The following is a 16,783-nucleotide window of genomic DNA, read 5'->3' as shown; positions in this document are numbered from 1 at the left end:
ATACAGGTCTATATCATTATGAGAGATACAGGGAGACCAGACAGACGGTGTCTTAGTCTAGAGCGGCGGGGACTGAGGTGGGAGGAGATACAGGTCTATATCATTATGAAAGATACAGGGAGACCAGACAGACGGTGTATTAGTCTAGAGCGGCGGAGACTGAGGTGGGGGAGATACAGGTCTATATCATTATGAGAGATACAGGGAGACCAGACAGACGGTGTATTAGTCTAGAGCGGCGGAGACTGAGGGGTTGGAGATACAGGGCTATATCATTATGAGAGATACAGGGATACCAGACAGACGGTGTATTAGACTAGAGCGGCGGAGACTGAGGTGGGAGGAGATACAGGTCTATATCATTATGAGAGATACAGGGAGACCAGACAGACGGTGTATTAGTCTAGAGCGGCGGAGACTGAGGTGGGGGAGATACAGGTCTATATCATTATGAGAGATACAGTGAGACCAGACAGACGGTGTATTAGTCTAGAGCGGCGGAGACTGAGGTGGGAGTTGATACAGGTCTATGTCATTATGAGAGATACAGGGAGACCAGACAGACGTTGTATTAGTCTAGAGCGGCGGAGACTGAAGTGGGGGAGATACAGGTCTACATCATTATGAGAGATACAGGGAGACCGGACAGACGGTGTATTAGTCTAGAGCGGCGGAGACTGAGGTGGGAGTTGATACAGGTCTATGTCATTATGAGAGATACAGGGAGACCAGACAGACGGTGTATTAGTCTAGCGCAGTGACAGGCAGGAGCATGTACAGGCATCGGAGGCAGATGGGCATTGTGTAGGCAGTAAGAATTTCACTGGTATAGTACAAAATTACAGTCGATGTGCCTGTTCTTTTCCGTGATTTACGTTCACTGCTCTTCGGGAGGGGAGAGACTGATCTGAACTCGGAGAGTGGGAAGAGCAGTGGTGGATTAGATCAAGGAAAATGACGATTAACAAAGCTGCAGAACCATTTTTTTCACAGACGACATGGACAGTGAACGTCACACAAGGAGAGACCGATCAGAGTCAAGCATACGGCTAATCTGCCTTTTAACAGCGACCCTCATTATCACGGGTATCTGCTGGAGGATTCATGGTGAGTTTCACACCGGCCGGAACGACCGAACCGCAGAGAATAAAAATGGCCACTGTAACAGCGACACATTCCCAACATTTCCCCGAAACACCCTTCACTCTGATAATAATGCACACCTCACTGTGGTACTGACGGGCCGCTTACAATGACTACGACACACCCCTCACCGTGACCCCGACACAACCCCCACCAGCACAGAGCTCAACGTGATACCGACACACTACTGACAATCATAGAACCATAGAACATTATAAAACAGAAACAGGCTTCTTGGCCCTTCTTGTCTATGCCGAACCATTTTTACTGCCCCGTTCCACTGACCTGAACTTAGATCATATCCCTGCATACCCCTCTCATCCTTGTACCTGTCCGTTCTTTTTTATGTGATAAATGTGAACCTGCATTCACCACTTCACATGACAGCTCATTGAACACTTCCACCACACTCTGTGTGAATAAGCCCTCTCCCCAATGTTCGTTTTAATCCTTTCGCCCTTCGCCCTTAAACCATGTTTTCTGCTTTTATTTCTCTCCCCTAAACGGTGGAAAATGCCTGCTTGCATTCAGTCTTTCTATACCCAATATAATTTTATATACCTCTATCAAATCTCCCTCAATCTTCTACGCTCTATGGAATAAAGTCCTAACTTATGAATCCTTTCTCTGTAACTCTGTTTCTCAATTCCCGGCAACATCCTTCTCAACCTTCGCTGCACTCTTTCAAACTTATCAATATGTTTCCTCTAACGAGGTAATCAAAACTGGACACAATACTCCATATTCGGTCTCACCAATATTTTATAGAACCTCACCATCACATTCCAACTCTTAGATTCAGTACTTTGAATTCTAAAAGCCAATGTGCCAAAAGCTCTCTTTACGACACTATCTACCTGTGACGCCACTTTTATTATGTATCATGTATTAGGAATTAGGAATTATGCATCTTTATTCACAGATCCCTCTGATCTACTGCACTCCTCAGTGCCCTACCTTGTATGTTCTACATTAGTTTATCCTTCCAAAGTGCAATACCTCACACCTGTCTGCATTAAACTCCATCTTCCAATTGTCATCCCATTTTCCAGCTGATCCAAATGGTTCGGCAAGTTTTCAAATTTTGTTCACTTTCTATTACACCTCCAAACTTTGTATCATCAGCAAATTTGTTTATCCATTTTACCAAATTATCATCCAGATCATTGATATAGATGACAAATAACAATGGACCCAGCACTGATCCCTATGACACACCACTTGTCACAGGCCTCCACTCAGAGAAGCAATCCTCCACTACCACTCCCTGGCTTCTCCCATTGAGCCAATGTATAATTCAATTTACTACCTCACCATGTATATCTAGGGACTGAATCTTCCGAACTAACCTCCCATGATGGACCTTGTCAAAGGCCTTACTGAAGTCCATGTAGACAACATCCACTGCCTTCCCTTCATCCAGATTCCTGGTATCTTTCTCGAAAAAAAACTCTAATAGATTGGTTAAATATGATCTACCACGCACAGAACCATGTTGACTCTCCCTAATAAGTCAGTTTAATATTAATCTTAATATTTCTCCAATAAGTTACCTGCTACTGACGTCAAACATACCGGCCTATAACTTCCCGGATTAGATTTAGAGTTTTTTTTAAACAACCAGTGAAGTTTGGTCGTGGATTGAGAATTCGTTTGCTTGCAGAAAGCGAAGGGTCGTTGTTGAGGGAGTACCTTTGGATTGGACGGTTGTGGCTAGTGATGTCCCACAATGATCGGTTCACGGACCCCTACTTTTCGTGATTTTTATTAACGACCCGGATGCGAGGGTTGAGAGGGTTGGTTGCAAGTTTTCAGACAACGCGCGGATTGTGGTGTTGTGGATCGTATGGAGGACTGTCAAAGATTGCAGAGATTGGATTAATAGGATGCAGAAGTTGGCTGAGAAGTGGCAGATGGAATTCGAACCGGAAAAGTGCGAGGTGGTACACTTTGGAAGGACAAACTCCAGGGCAGAGTCAAAGTAAATGGCAGGATACTTGGTAGTGTGGAGGAGCCGAGGGATCTGGAGGTACATGTCCCCAGATCCCTGACAGGTGCCTCACAGGCAGATAGGGTAATTAAGAAAGCTTTTGGGGCGTTAGCTTTCATAAGTCGAGGAACTGAGTTTAAGAGCCGCGATGTAATGATGCAGCTGTATAAAACTCAAGTTAGGCCACACTTGGAATATTCTGTCCATTTTTGTTCGCCTTACCAGAGGAAGGATGTGGAAGCATTGGAAAGGGTGCAGAGGAGATTTACCAGGATGCTGCCTGGTTTAGAGAGTATGCACTATGACCAGCGATTAAGAGAGCTAGGGCTTTACTCGTTAGAGAGAAGGAGGATGAGAGGAGACATGATAGAGGTATACATGATATTAAGAGGAATAGACAGAGTGGACAGCCAACGCCTCTTCCCTGGTTACCACTGCTCAATGCAAGAAGACATGGCTTGAAGGTATGGGGTGGGAAGTATAAGGGGTATATCACAGGAAGGATTTTTACTCAGAGAGTGGTTGGTGCGTGGAATGCACTGCCAGAGTCAGTGGTGGAGGCAGATACACTAGTGAGATTTAAGAGGCTCCTAGATAGGTATAAGGAGGAATTTAAAGTGGGAGAAGGGGCTTATGGGAGTCAGGGTTTAAGGGTCGGCACAACATTGTTGGGGCCGAAGGGCCTGTACTGTACTGTACTATTCTATATTTTATGTTCTGTAACACAGACACACCCCTTAACCGAGATAAAAACACGGTCCTTACGTAAGAAAATCAAGACTCATCCTGACACCGACACGCCATTCACCATAACATCAACAATGCTGTCACCGTAGCACGGTCACGACCTTTAACGAGACACAGATACACTCCTGACCGCGACACTGACACGAACTTCGCCGTGACACACACATCTCAGTCACACTGACCACAACGTACCTCTCTCTAATATCGACGTGCCCCTGACCGTGATCAGCGTGATCCGCTCTGCACTGCACCGTGACAAAGACTCACACGTCACTGTAACACCCCTTACCGAGACAGTATCACCCCTCAACATAACACCGATGCACCGCTCACTGAGACAATTACCCACACAATACCCTGACACAGGAACACTCTCACCGTGAGACCGACACCGAAATTCACACTGACACCGAATAGTACTCTGCGTGACACCGTCACATCGCTCAGCGTGACCCTCTCGCACACACCGCGACCATGACATGTATCTCACCGTGACACAGACATAAAGCTCTCTGTGAGACCAGTGCACCTCACACCATGACACAGATACTACACCCACGGTGACGCCACAAGGCCCTTACAACCTGACATTTTTCCTCGTCTTGACATCGAGATACACTTCATTGTGAACCGGTACACCTCTTGGCGGGGCACAAAAATACCTATCATAGTGACACCGACACGTCTCTCACAGCAACTCGGCATGCCCCGCACGATACTGACGCAAACCATCATGGTAACAACAACAAAACCTTCACCGGGACATTGATATACCCTTCACCGTGACACTGACACAACACTCTCTGTGACCCGTTCGGTAGCGTGACGCTGACTCACGTTTCACTGTAAACGCTAAACATCCCTCACCATCTCTCTCAGTATCACAGATTCGTCAGTCTATGGAAACCTGCCACCGAAACTACCATGAGCTAAACTCAACTCTTCAATCCAGGCTTTCTGCGCACAACTCTAATCTGCTCGACCTTAAACAAATGCACAGCGATCTCCGTCACCATTTCTGTGAATTGTTGACCAGCAGAAGAGGTGAGGCATCATCCCCCTCTTTCACCCGCTCCTCATCACAGAGCAGGCATGGAGAGAGGAAGCGTCACTCTGTGCTTGACATCGGCAGTGTGTGATAAATCGATGTGGAAGGCGTAACACCTAGATTCTGACACCGGATGAGTGTGTCAGGACGTTGTGCAGGAAACTTCACTTCACGTCTGACCGCTGGAATGAGTGTCTGTTCCTGACTCCGAGAGTGTTTGATGGGACAATGTAGGCGGAAGCTTGACTCCACGTCTGACCCCGGGGATTTATAAAAGGCAGTGTGCACGGAGCTTCACTCCACGTCTGACCCCGGGCGTTTATAAAAGGCAGTGTGCACGGAGCTTCACTCCACGACTGACCCCGGGCGTTTATAAAAGGCAGTATGCACGGAGCTTCACTCCACGTCTGACCCCGGGTGTTTATAAAAGGCAGTATGCACGGAGCTTCACTCCACGTCTGACCCCGGGCATTTATAGAAGGCAGTGTGCACGGAGCTTCACTCCACGTCTGACGCCTGGAGTGTGTGATGGGTCCGTGGAGAGAGAGATTCAATCTGCGTCTGACCGTGTTAGTGTGTGATTGGACGATGCAGGGATCTTAAATCTGTGTCTTACCCCGTGTATGTATGATGGGACTCTGTGTTTGACACAGTGCGCAGGTGATGAGAAGCTATGGCGGGAATGGGGGATGGGTGAGAGATTTTGGGTTTGGGGTCATGTGTGTGTCTGACACAAGGAACGGTAACGCATGCCTGGAGAGGAGACATGATAGAGGTATACAAGATATTAAGTGGACAGATGGAGTGGAGAGCCAGCGCCTCTTCCCCAGGGCACCACTGCTCAGTACAAGGGAACATGGCTTTAAGGTAAGGGGTGGGATGTTCAAAGGGGATTTTAGAGGAAGTTTTATTTTACTCAGAGAGTGTTGGTGCGTGGAATGCACTGCCTGAGTCAGTGGTGGAGCAGGTATACTAGTGGAATTTAAGACACTATCAGACAGGTATATGGAGAGAATTAAGGTAGGGGGATATATGGGAGGAAGGGATGAAGTGTCGGCATAGCATTGTGGGCCACACGGCCTGTACTGTGCTGTAATATTCTATGTACTATGTTCTATTCACTCTGTGTCTTGACCCCGGGAGTGTGTGATGGATGGTGTGGAGGGAAATTCACTGTGTCTGATCCTTGTTAATTTACGATGAGACGTGGCGGAGGGCTATTAACTCTGTGCCTGACCTCAGGTGTGCGTGATGGGACAGCGTGCAGGGAATTTCACTCTGTGTGTCACGCCGTGTGTGTGTGTGTGTGTTGGGGAAGTGTGAAGGGAGATTCACTCTTTGTGACACTGTCCCTTGTCCCTGATTTTCAGAGCAAACGTGTTCCAAGGACTGGATCACAAAAAAAGACCGGTGTTATTACGTATCCACGTTTGACACATCTTTCCGCAGAGCGATGCAAGAATGTACAAACCGTGATTCAATGCTGCTGGAAATCAATTCAAGTGATGAAGCGGTATGTGTCACAGTACGAGAAGATCCCACAGTAACACAGGAATCATCACACACTCCCGGGGTCAGAAACAGAGTGAATTTTCCTCCACACCGTCCCATCACACACTCCCGGGGTCAGACACAGAGTGAATCTCCATTCACGCCGTCCTATCACACACCCCCGGGGTCAGACACAGAGTGAATCTCCATCCACACCGTCCCATCACATACCCCCGGGGTCAGACACAGAGTGAATCTCCCTGAACACCGTCCCATCACACACTCCCGGAATCAGGCACGGAGTGTATCTCCCTCCATGTCACCCCATCACACACTACCGAGGTCAGACTCAGAGTGAATCTTCCTCCATACCGTCCCATCACACAATCCCGCGGTCAGACACAGAGTGAAGCTCCTTCCAGACAGACCCATCCCAGATTGCCGTTGTAACCAGCTGAGAGAAGCTCCGTACATATTCTTCGTTTCTCAGCATTAATCAAGTAAATTTAACTTCACAGAGCTTTGTATCCCACAATCTTCTGGACAGCAAACTTGTTTACTGGATTGAAAAATGCGAAAACGGGTGAGATGATGACTAATCTGTGGGGTGAAGATTGGTTATTGACATAGTCCTGACCGGAGAAAATGGGCTTAGTTTACGGACCGAAGTAATTTTGTCGTAAAAGGGAGAGGCATTGTGATTTGTTTGTAGACTGTACGTGGTTAGGGGGTAAGGTGGTTCAATGGGAACATTTTTGGGCCGACACGTGTCTGTCGGGGAAGGACACTGCAGTGGGAATATTTCGGAAACTGCCAGTGGGTAGTGGGGAGAGATCAGTGACAGAGATTATTCTGGTACTGACGCATGTGGGTGAGGACAGCGCGATGCAGTGGGATTTGTTTGGAGATATTCGCCGGGCTGTGAGGAGAGGGAGCAACAGCGGTATTAGTTTGGTGAATGACATGGATCTGAGGGGCGAGTAGGGCAACTGGATTAGTTTGAAGACCGATACAGGGCGGTGGCACACAGTGGGTTAACGGAATTAGTTTGCGAACTGATGCAAGTATGTGGGGGAGAGGGTGCCAGTGGTATAAGTCGGGAGGTGAACCAGAGGCGATGGGGAGAGCACGGTGTAGTGGGATATGTCAGGAGACAGACAAGAAGCTCTGGGTAGAGGAAGGGGTAACGAGATGAACCTGGAACCACACAGGGCTGAGGGAAGATTGTGGAACAGTGGGATTCATTTCGGGACAGACATAGGTCTGTGGGGCGAAGGTGGGACCGTGGGGTTTGTTCGGGGACTGAAACAGATCAGAGGGGGGAGGGTGTGCCTGTTCGATTCGTATGGGGACTGAAAGGGGACTGTGGTGAGGATGCGGTTCGGTGGGATTAGTTTAGGGGATATGGGGCTGTGGGGAGACATTGGGTCAGTACGATTAGTTTGGGGACTGACACAGGATTGTGGGGAGACATTGGGACCGTGGTGTCTACCTGGGTACTGACACGGAGCCGTGGGGGGAGAGTGGTTGAATGGGATGAGTTTGGGAACTCACACAGGCAATTAGGAGAGATCGAATTCATGGGATTTGCTTCGGGACGGACTCCGCTCGGGTCATCTACTGAAGCTGTTTTGTATCTGTTAAAATTGTTTAACCCTCCTGGATAGGAATGTGCACCGGAGTCTCCTGTACAAGTTGCCCTCTGGAAAGCGCGTCTGCAGACAGTGCGGAAGCAGTAACCGTTGTGATGGTGATTGGCGTTTCATCTGTGAGAGGTCGGCCCCAGCGTTTCCAGATATTCCTGAAAAGATCCAGGGTCTTTGCCAACAGCCACTGGAGTCGACATGAATCAAGTGACTACCCCCATTTTCTCCTCCTTCTCTCCACTTCTCTCTCACTCCTAAATCCTATCAAATTCCCTCCCCAGACTCTCTGCCCCTCCCTCCTACTCCATCTTCTCCTCTTGTCGCAACCATATTCTCCCCACTAGACACCGACAAATCCCTCTTGCCGTCTATCCCCTTCTTTCTCGCCATTCCCCCGTCCCACTATTCCCCGCTCCCTCTAACTTTCTCTCTACCCCCTCACCTCCCCTTATTTCCTCGAACTTTCTCCGCCCGCTCTTTCTCTTCTCCCTCTGCACACCTCTCCCCTTCGCTCCCCCAGACACTCTCTCTCTACCCTCCCCGTTTTCTCTGAACCCTCCGTCTCCCCGATCTCTCCCTCCCTCTCTCTTTCTGCTTTCCGCTCACTCTCACCTCAATCCTGTGCCGTCTGGTTCTCGATAACCCAACCCTGGGTGAAAGTCTGTCCGCATTCCCTCTGTCTGTGCCCATCTTGTACCACGGCAACGGGACATCCCGACTCCTGTACTCGGTGTGACTAGTGAAGACCATCGGGCCAAGTGTCCTGTCCACCCTATATGATATTTTCCACCGGAATCGCTATTTCATTTATTATCTGAAACTTATACCGCCTGGAATTTGTTCTTTTGAAGTACGGAGCAAAGATGTACAATTAATGTAAATTGCAAATATTAATAAACACCACAAAGATGTCGAGTTCCTGCTGATGCGTTGAAAGATGTGATGGGGCAGGGGAAGAACCTGTTCCTGAATCGCTGTGTGTGGGTGTTCTGTCTCCCGGAGCTGTCAAATACTCCTCCTATAATACGACGTCCAATCCCGTTATCATTCCGGTGAACACTCTCCAATGTCTCACATCCCCTGTGAGATAAGCGATGGAACCTTGCTCACAAACCTCCAAATCTGAGCTAACAAGTGACGTATTAAACCTGAGACTGACGTCCTTTCGTTTACGTCCCAGTCGTCTCGAAATCAATGCTGTCATCGTATTTGCCTTCGTCACCACCGACTCAAGCTGCAGGTTAAACTTCTGGGAAAGCTGCACGAAGTCTCTCAAATCCCTCCGAACCGCAGATTGTTTTTAACCCTTACATACTATTCCGGTCGAATTTGACCCGTTTTGACAACACTATAAAAACCCTAAATGCCATTTTTAGCCGAAATTTGATTACTTTTCCTAATGTAACCCAAAATGCCCAAACATGGAAATATTTAAAAATCTTAAACTTTTGTACAGGTGCGACAACCTTTTGTACATTGGGACTGTTCCGAGTCAGATTTGACTGTCTAGTCACCTGTTATGTGGGGATTATTGGGCCGGGTTGAAATTGACCCGGACTATTCTGTAAAGGAATAGAAAATAAGCAGGTTGCCTGGGTTAAAAAATAAATCATCTCCATCTAGAAGATAGTCTACGTTTTTACTTATCTTATTTTCAAATTTCAGGACCATACGATTCCCGGCACTCTATTCTATCTGCCGCGTCTGCTCTCATTCTCCGATTCTGCCTGAGTCCTTCACCAGCCTCCTGTTTTCTCAACACAATCTGTCGCTCGGTAACGCTGCCACCGACTGTGGTTTCCGGATGAGGGAGTCTCTCATCCCGTTGCAGAGGGACGGACACCAGCCCGGGATTTGGAGTCGGTGATTAAAACTGGGAGCACGTGCGCGCTGAATAATCCACATCCTGTCACGCGCACTCACAGTGTCCGAGTCAGAATTCCAGACGACTGGGATGGCGGAGTGCTGGGGATTGCTGAGAGGGGAGAGTGGAGGACGGAGGGGGTTTAGCTCTCCTATTGACTTCGGTCGTGTGTGATGCGATTCTGCGGGTTTTGTGCTGGGGAGTTGCAGTTGAACTAAACAATATCTGAATCGTGAGTGTGTGAAGGGATGGGGAACCGGGAAGTGCCTCTGTGTCTGTACCAGAAAGAATGTGATGGGGCAGTGTCGAGGGAGCATTACGTGTTTGACCACGGGAGTCTGCCATGGGACGGTGTGGGGGGAGCCGCAGACTGTGTCTGCTCCGGAAAGTATGTGATGGGACGGTGTGGAGAGATCTTCACACTGTGTCCGATCCCGGGAGTGTGTTTTTAGCACGCCGTGGAGGGAGACGCACCTGTGTCTGACCCCAGCAGTGTGTGATGGGACAGCGCGGAGGGAGATGGAGTCTCTCTCTGACTCCGGAAATACTTTATACGACTGTGAGTGGGAGCTTCACTCCTTTACAGAAAATTTGGGACAGGGCGGAGGGAACTTCACTCCTTGTCTGTCCCGGAACTTGTGTGATGTAATGTTGGTGAGGGAGCTTCACTCAGCGTCTGACTCCGAGTGTGTATGATGGGATGGTATGGAGGAGTCTCGCTCAGGGTCAGACTGACTTTGTCAGAAACTCATATATATTTCCCCCTTGGGACAGCCTTCAATCAGAGTTCGGGAGCGAGGAAATGTGTGCATAATAAACCAGTGCGTCGCCTTTGTTTGAACAACAACCAATCAGCAAGGCGGGTTCATCAGCAAGAGAAAATAAAGATAGAAACATAGGAACATAGAAAACCTACAGCACAATGCAGGCCCTTCGGCCCACAATGTTGTGCCGAACACGTCCCTACCTTAAAAAAGTTACTAGGCTTACATATCGCCCTCTATTTCTCTAAGCTCCATGTACCTATCCAAAAGCCTCTTAAAAAACCCTACCGTATCCGCCTCCACCACTGTTACCGACAGCCCATTCCACGCATTCACCACTCTCTGAGTAAAAGACTTACCCCTGACATCTCCTCTGTACCTACTCCGCAGCACTTTAAACCTGTGTCCTCTAGTGGCAACCATTTCAGCCCCGGGAAAAAGCCTCTGACCATCCACACGATCAATGCCTCTCATCATCTTGTCGTTATACGATGACTCTCTGTCAGGTCATATTGGGAGGAAAATAGACCGAATGTTCAGATCGCAGGAAACTAGGTGACGGTCCGGAGATTCAAACGGGTTAACCATCCAGGCCCAGTACAGCGTCCCTCTGTGGCCAAGCGGCTCAATAACAGGTACACCAGTTTTTAGACGTCTGTTCGGGAGCGACAGGTTAAAATGACCAAGTCGAGGTATGTCTCACAGGTCAGGACGATACATGAACATCCATGGATACAGCCAAAGGTGACAGCGTTACTCCACAAACAAGGTCAAAACACAATATCAACATTCAAACACGGAACAAAGCACAAATATTATGGATAAAATAGAAAAATACCAACGCAGCTTGAGGCCCTGGGTCAACTGAATACCACTGATATCTGCAGTCGACCACAACAGAGCCTGTCTTCTGCCGAGCGAACACTGGGGGGCAGCACAGTCTCCTGCCTGGAGGCCACGCCACACCGTGCACAGCTCCTTCACTTCCTCTGCCAGCTAAAGGCTCTCACAATTTACACATCAAATTGAGTTGAAATAATATCTCAGCGGGAATGTTTGCCATAAAAGGTGGGTGGGGTGGGCATTAAACTAGAGATACAGGGGGATGAAAACCGTAATGCCATCACAGATAGAAGAAAGCTTGTTGGAACAGATATCGTTAAGGCCTCAGACGAAGTCAGGAAGCAAAATGTTGAGCCTGTTGGGACTCACGTTCTGAGCTGCCTACGTTTCAATGCAGAAAGTGTTGTACGAAAGGCAGATGAGCCCAGGGCGGGGGTCAGAGTCTGGAAATGCGGCATTGTAGCCGGTATTGAGACTTGTTTGCAGGAGAGGCAGGACCGTTAGCTTAATATTCCTGTTTTCGGCTGTTTTAGTCGTGCTAATGCGCAAATGATGCAAACGTGAGAGGTAGCTTTACAGTCAGGGAAAATGTCACGGTGGTGCTCTGTCAGGACAGACTGGGGAACTCGTCCCGGTGAGGTTTTCTGGGCGGAACTGAGGAATAAGAAAGGTATGAACTCGATCACGGGGCGATATTATCAATTACCTAATAGTCCCGGGACTGAGAGGAACAAATCTGTAGAGAAACATTAGGTTGTGATTTTGGGTAATTTTAACAGGTATTAACTGTCAGACCCATTCTGTGAAAGGACCAGTGGGGTAGTTTCTCAAATGTTTTCAAGAAAGTTTCCTTAATCAGTAGGTAGATAATTCCAACCAGAGAGTGCAATACTGGATCTCGTCCTGCGGAATGGAACAAGGCAGGGGACAAAAGTTTGTGCAGGTGACCATTTTGCATCACGTGATGATATTGCGATTAGATTCAAGGTGATTATGGAAAAGGGTATTTATGATCTCGGGTTTAGTTCTAAATTGAATGAAGGCTGACTTATTTGGCGGCAGGAATGATCTGGCAAGTGTGGATTCGGCCAGGTTGTTTTCTGGCAATGATGAACCTGCTAAGTTGGAGCCCAGGCGCTGTTTCATAAGAATACTGGGAGGTGTCGGATCACAACCAACAGTTTTGGAAATGGATTTCCTACGGTTGAGCCCTGAGTGCTCAGCACGAGCGCTTGAATTACACACTTTCCAGGAAGGATTGTGACAGACAATAATTGGCAGTCCGAGTCTTAAAGTGAAAGTGACAGCTACGCACACTCCAAATGAGGCCTCAGCAGAGACTTAAAATTAAATCCTTCCCCGGGAAATGAATGCGAACCTTTTATTTGCCTTCCTCACCACCGAGTCCTTGAACAATCCAGCCTGTTGGTGGCAAAGGTTTTCAGTGCCCTACCAGGTACACATTCGGTACCCGGTGACCTGCGAGGTTCACCCACCTGAGGGATGATTCTTACATCGGCCTTCGAGACGGAGGTCACAGAAGAAAAGGGGGCGAGCAGAGCCGAACCTGGTGCCCCTCTCGAACGTCTTTTTCAACAGCAAGGTGACTTCTCAACTCGAATACTTACTCAACGACAACCTTCTTCGTCTCCGTCATCTCCTCCCTCTCCGACACCCGAACAGTTTTATGTTACCCCATCCATCCGCTAAAACCTTCCCCGACTCCCTGACTCCCCCTTACTGTGCACCACTACTCATTTCAGTTGTTCCTACTTCTCCCTCTATTCCTCTCCTGCGTCTCTGTCAATCTCTCCCTCTCCCCCGCTCTCGGTTGGTCCCAGGACAGATCCACTGAGATGCTGACACCCGGCAACACAGGAACCTAAAATCAGACCATGAGATATAGGAGCAGAATTAGGCCATCGAGTCTGCTGCGCCATTTCATCATATCTGATCCAGATCCCCCTCAGCCCCAATCTCCTGCCTTTTCACCGTATTCCTTCATGGTCTGAGTAATCAACAATCTGTCAATCTCTGACTTCAATATATCTAAAGTCAGACTCCACAGCCGCCTGTGTAATACATTCCACAGATTTACCATACTGTGAGGAAATAAAATAAATTCCTCCTGTGATGGGATCTTATGTTTCATTCTTTATGCACTGTGCCTTTAAGGAGAGAGAGAGAGAGAGAGAGAGAGAGAGAGAGAGAGAGAGAGAGAGAGAGAGAGAGAGAGAGAGAGAGAGAGAGAGAGAGAGAGAGAGAGCGAGACAGAGAGAGAGAGAGAGCGAGAGAGCGAGAGAGCGAGAGAGAGAGAGCGAGAGAGAGAGAGATACAGTGTTGCGAAAAGCAGCTGTCTTCTGCTGCTGCCCGAGTTGCTATGGAGAGAGAGGAGGAGTTACATGATGGACAGCTGATGTTCAGCGTGTGTAAGGCCGACTGTCTTTCTCGCAGACAAACAGAAGAGACTCACAGAGGCTGGTGACGAAGGAGTCACTGGATGAACTCTTCGAGTGCACACGAGGGTGGGTTGAGGATCGATCAAGTGAGATTGATCAGAGGCCGTCACAGTGAGTGCAAGGGTGACTCTGTGCAAACTACCGGTGGGTTTAACCCTGGCCTGGGTTAGTAGATTTTCCTCTGAAGACGGTACCCTTACAGGAGTCACATTTGACTAACTTGAAGAATTCAGAGGAGAACGGCAAGACCGACGACCCCTGTTTGTTCAGATTACAAACACCTCTCTCTCAGCTCAGTTCTGTGGATTGAACTGAACTTTCTTACAAACCATCGTCAGACTGTAACTCTTGCCTGCCGAACTTGAATGAGTTTGGGAACTTTATTTTATTCGCCTATATCAGCATAACTCTACTAACTTTCGATTTACCTGGTTTAAGATGCTGTATTAAGTGGTTGCTAATTGAATAATGTTTGCTAACAGCAAAACCAGACTCCAGGTCTGTTCTATTGCTGCTGATGGTTTTATCACACACATTTACGTGTACCTAACACTCCCAATCTCCGTTCTGAAAGGACGGACCTCCATTCCGATGTGGGTCCGCTGGTCTTGACTGTCCCGCCACGGGGAACCTTCTCTCAACATCTACTTTATCGATGCCTTTAAACATTAGATCATTTCCAACAACAACATCCGTCACCCTCATTCTTCTGAGATTCAGCCATCAAAGGCATTACATGTTTGATTATTTTGCCTTAACTCTGTGTAATTTTCAATTCAATGGGCATCGCAAACCCGCTGACACCCCTACACGCCCCATACAGTCACAGGGCAAGAATAATTTCAAACAGTTCAGAAAATGCCTGCCTCCAGCGTAAAGTTACAAGAATACTGGTGAAAAGTTCAAGGTGCATTGGTTCTGAAATTATCTCTGAATGAAACAACCTTCAGATATCTAACAACTCCAAATCAAGAAATCTGTTCTCATCCTCAGATTAGTGTGTGAGGACATATTTGCCGAAACCTGTAAACATTCACATACTGGCCTGCACGCTCCTCACTCATCAATGAGCATCTCTGTATTGCCGGACACATCACTAAATCTGTTCGCATCCCCAGACTGGTGTGTGAGAGCATATTTGCCGAGACCGCCCTAAATCTGCATAATCCCAAAAATCAGTGCTCTCTCCATACACGCTGACTCCCCAACATGCATAATAAATTATCTCAGAGCAGAAATCATTTCAAAACGATCAGAAAATGACTGCTTCGACATTAAAATCAGAACGCATCAAGAAATGCATCTGCAATTCCAGATCGTTTGACACACACAGATCTGGGTGTAACCTGTGCACCTCCATGTTAGACAACAGACGCCTAAATCTGCGCACATTCCCAAGTCCGTATTCAACCATAGATCTGTACGCATGACCGAGTAAGAGCTCGTCCTGAATCCACATGCACCCCAATCCTGACGACAAACCCACATGCACGCTGGATTATCCGAAATCACGAGTCAAAATCCTTTTGCAGATCGGCGACACACCCAAATCTGCGTGTCAACCCAAATCCGTGTGCAGCCCCGTATTCAAGACTACACCCCTAACTGATCACTAAAATCCGTCCGCACCCCCACATCTGCGCACATCCTCAAATACGAGAGCACCCCACAGTCATATTAGATGACCCAGACGGATAATCATTGCAAACACAAAATGGCTGTCTGGTAAAAACCACCACGTATCCCAAAGTCACCAAATTGATAAGCACTCACAAAAACGTGGAGACTCACTTATTCGCCAACAACCCTAAATTTGCGATCCCTAAAAAGGTGCGCACCCTTATACCGGAGCACCTCCCTAAAAGGTTGCAACCCTTTATCGTTCCTAAATCCAGGCACATCCATATGAACCAGAAGACCGTGTGAAACCCATATTCGACGACAAAAAAATAAAATTGCGCAATCGCAAGTTCAGTGCGCACACTAAACCCGCGGACTCCACCACTTGTATATCAGATTTTCCCGGAGCAACAATCAATAAAAAAACAATTGAGAGAATGGCATCCTCGATATTAATAATCCGCACGCAAATTTTGATCCGTCGACTCACCAAATCTATGTGTGTCCCATGATTGAAAATGCAACCCGAATCAGCGAGCATCGTCATGTGCATCGTCATATTGGTGCGCAACACCATGCGCAGCCCAAACACGCTGAAACCCCCACATTCATTTGTCATCTTGTGAATGTCTGTTTTTTTTTCTTTTGAGATAATCTAATTAGTGGGTGTGTGTCCACGGTTTTGAAGTTGTGGGGATGCATTTGCATTTGGAGATGCACACGGATTTCTCACGTATTTGGGGTGCCTGCGGTTTGGAGGTGTGCCGAATCTCAAAGTTTTTCATTTCGATCACGTGAATAATGAACTTAATTTGAAATTTGACATGAAGTATTTTAAATGATACTTCCTCTGGGATAATCTAATGTGCAAGTGGCTTTATCCGCGGGTATGATATTCACATGAATTTTAGGGTGCGGTCCTAGTTGATGTGGTGCCCATATTTGAGGTGTACATGGACTTGGGATTGTGTACATGTAAACACGGATTTGGGGTGAGATAAAGATCTGGGTGTGTTGGCGAATCTGAAGTTGCACATGAATTTTGGGCTGTGTGCGGATTTTAATGTTGAGGAATGAATTCTTGAAAGGATTCTAAACTGCATTCAGGATGTTAGCGGTTTTGGGGTGCGCACTGAATTGGGTCGTGCAGATATTGGGCAGTATCGGA

General features: G+C 47.7%; 1 protein-coding gene across 1 annotated transcript in view; it reads left to right on the top strand.

Moving 5' to 3' along the window:
- LOC140720769 (oxidized low-density lipoprotein receptor 1-like) overlaps nucleotides 1-8,321 on the top strand; it is a 12,497-nt gene extending 4,176 nt beyond the window's left edge. The window contains exons 2-6 of the mRNA XM_073035604.1: nucleotides 994-1,107; nucleotides 4,760-4,924; nucleotides 6,299-6,441; nucleotides 6,938-7,002; nucleotides 8,087-8,321. Of these exons, the coding sequence (XP_072891705.1) occupies nucleotides 994-1,107; nucleotides 4,760-4,924; nucleotides 6,299-6,441; nucleotides 6,938-7,002; nucleotides 8,087-8,267 (668 nt within the window). The 3' untranslated portion in view covers nucleotides 8,268-8,321. The remainder of the gene's footprint in view (nucleotides 1-993; nucleotides 1,108-4,759; nucleotides 4,925-6,298; nucleotides 6,442-6,937; nucleotides 7,003-8,086) is intronic.
- Nucleotides 8,322-16,783: the final 8,462 nt, after the last annotated feature.

This window comes from Hemitrygon akajei, unplaced genomic scaffold (genome assembly GCF_048418815.1).
Source record: "Hemitrygon akajei unplaced genomic scaffold, sHemAka1.3 Scf000046, whole genome shotgun sequence".
In the NCBI taxonomy this organism is placed as follows: Eukaryota; Metazoa; Chordata; class Chondrichthyes; order Myliobatiformes; family Dasyatidae; genus Hemitrygon; species Hemitrygon akajei.
This window is presented reverse-complemented; position numbering and strand designations above follow the sequence as displayed.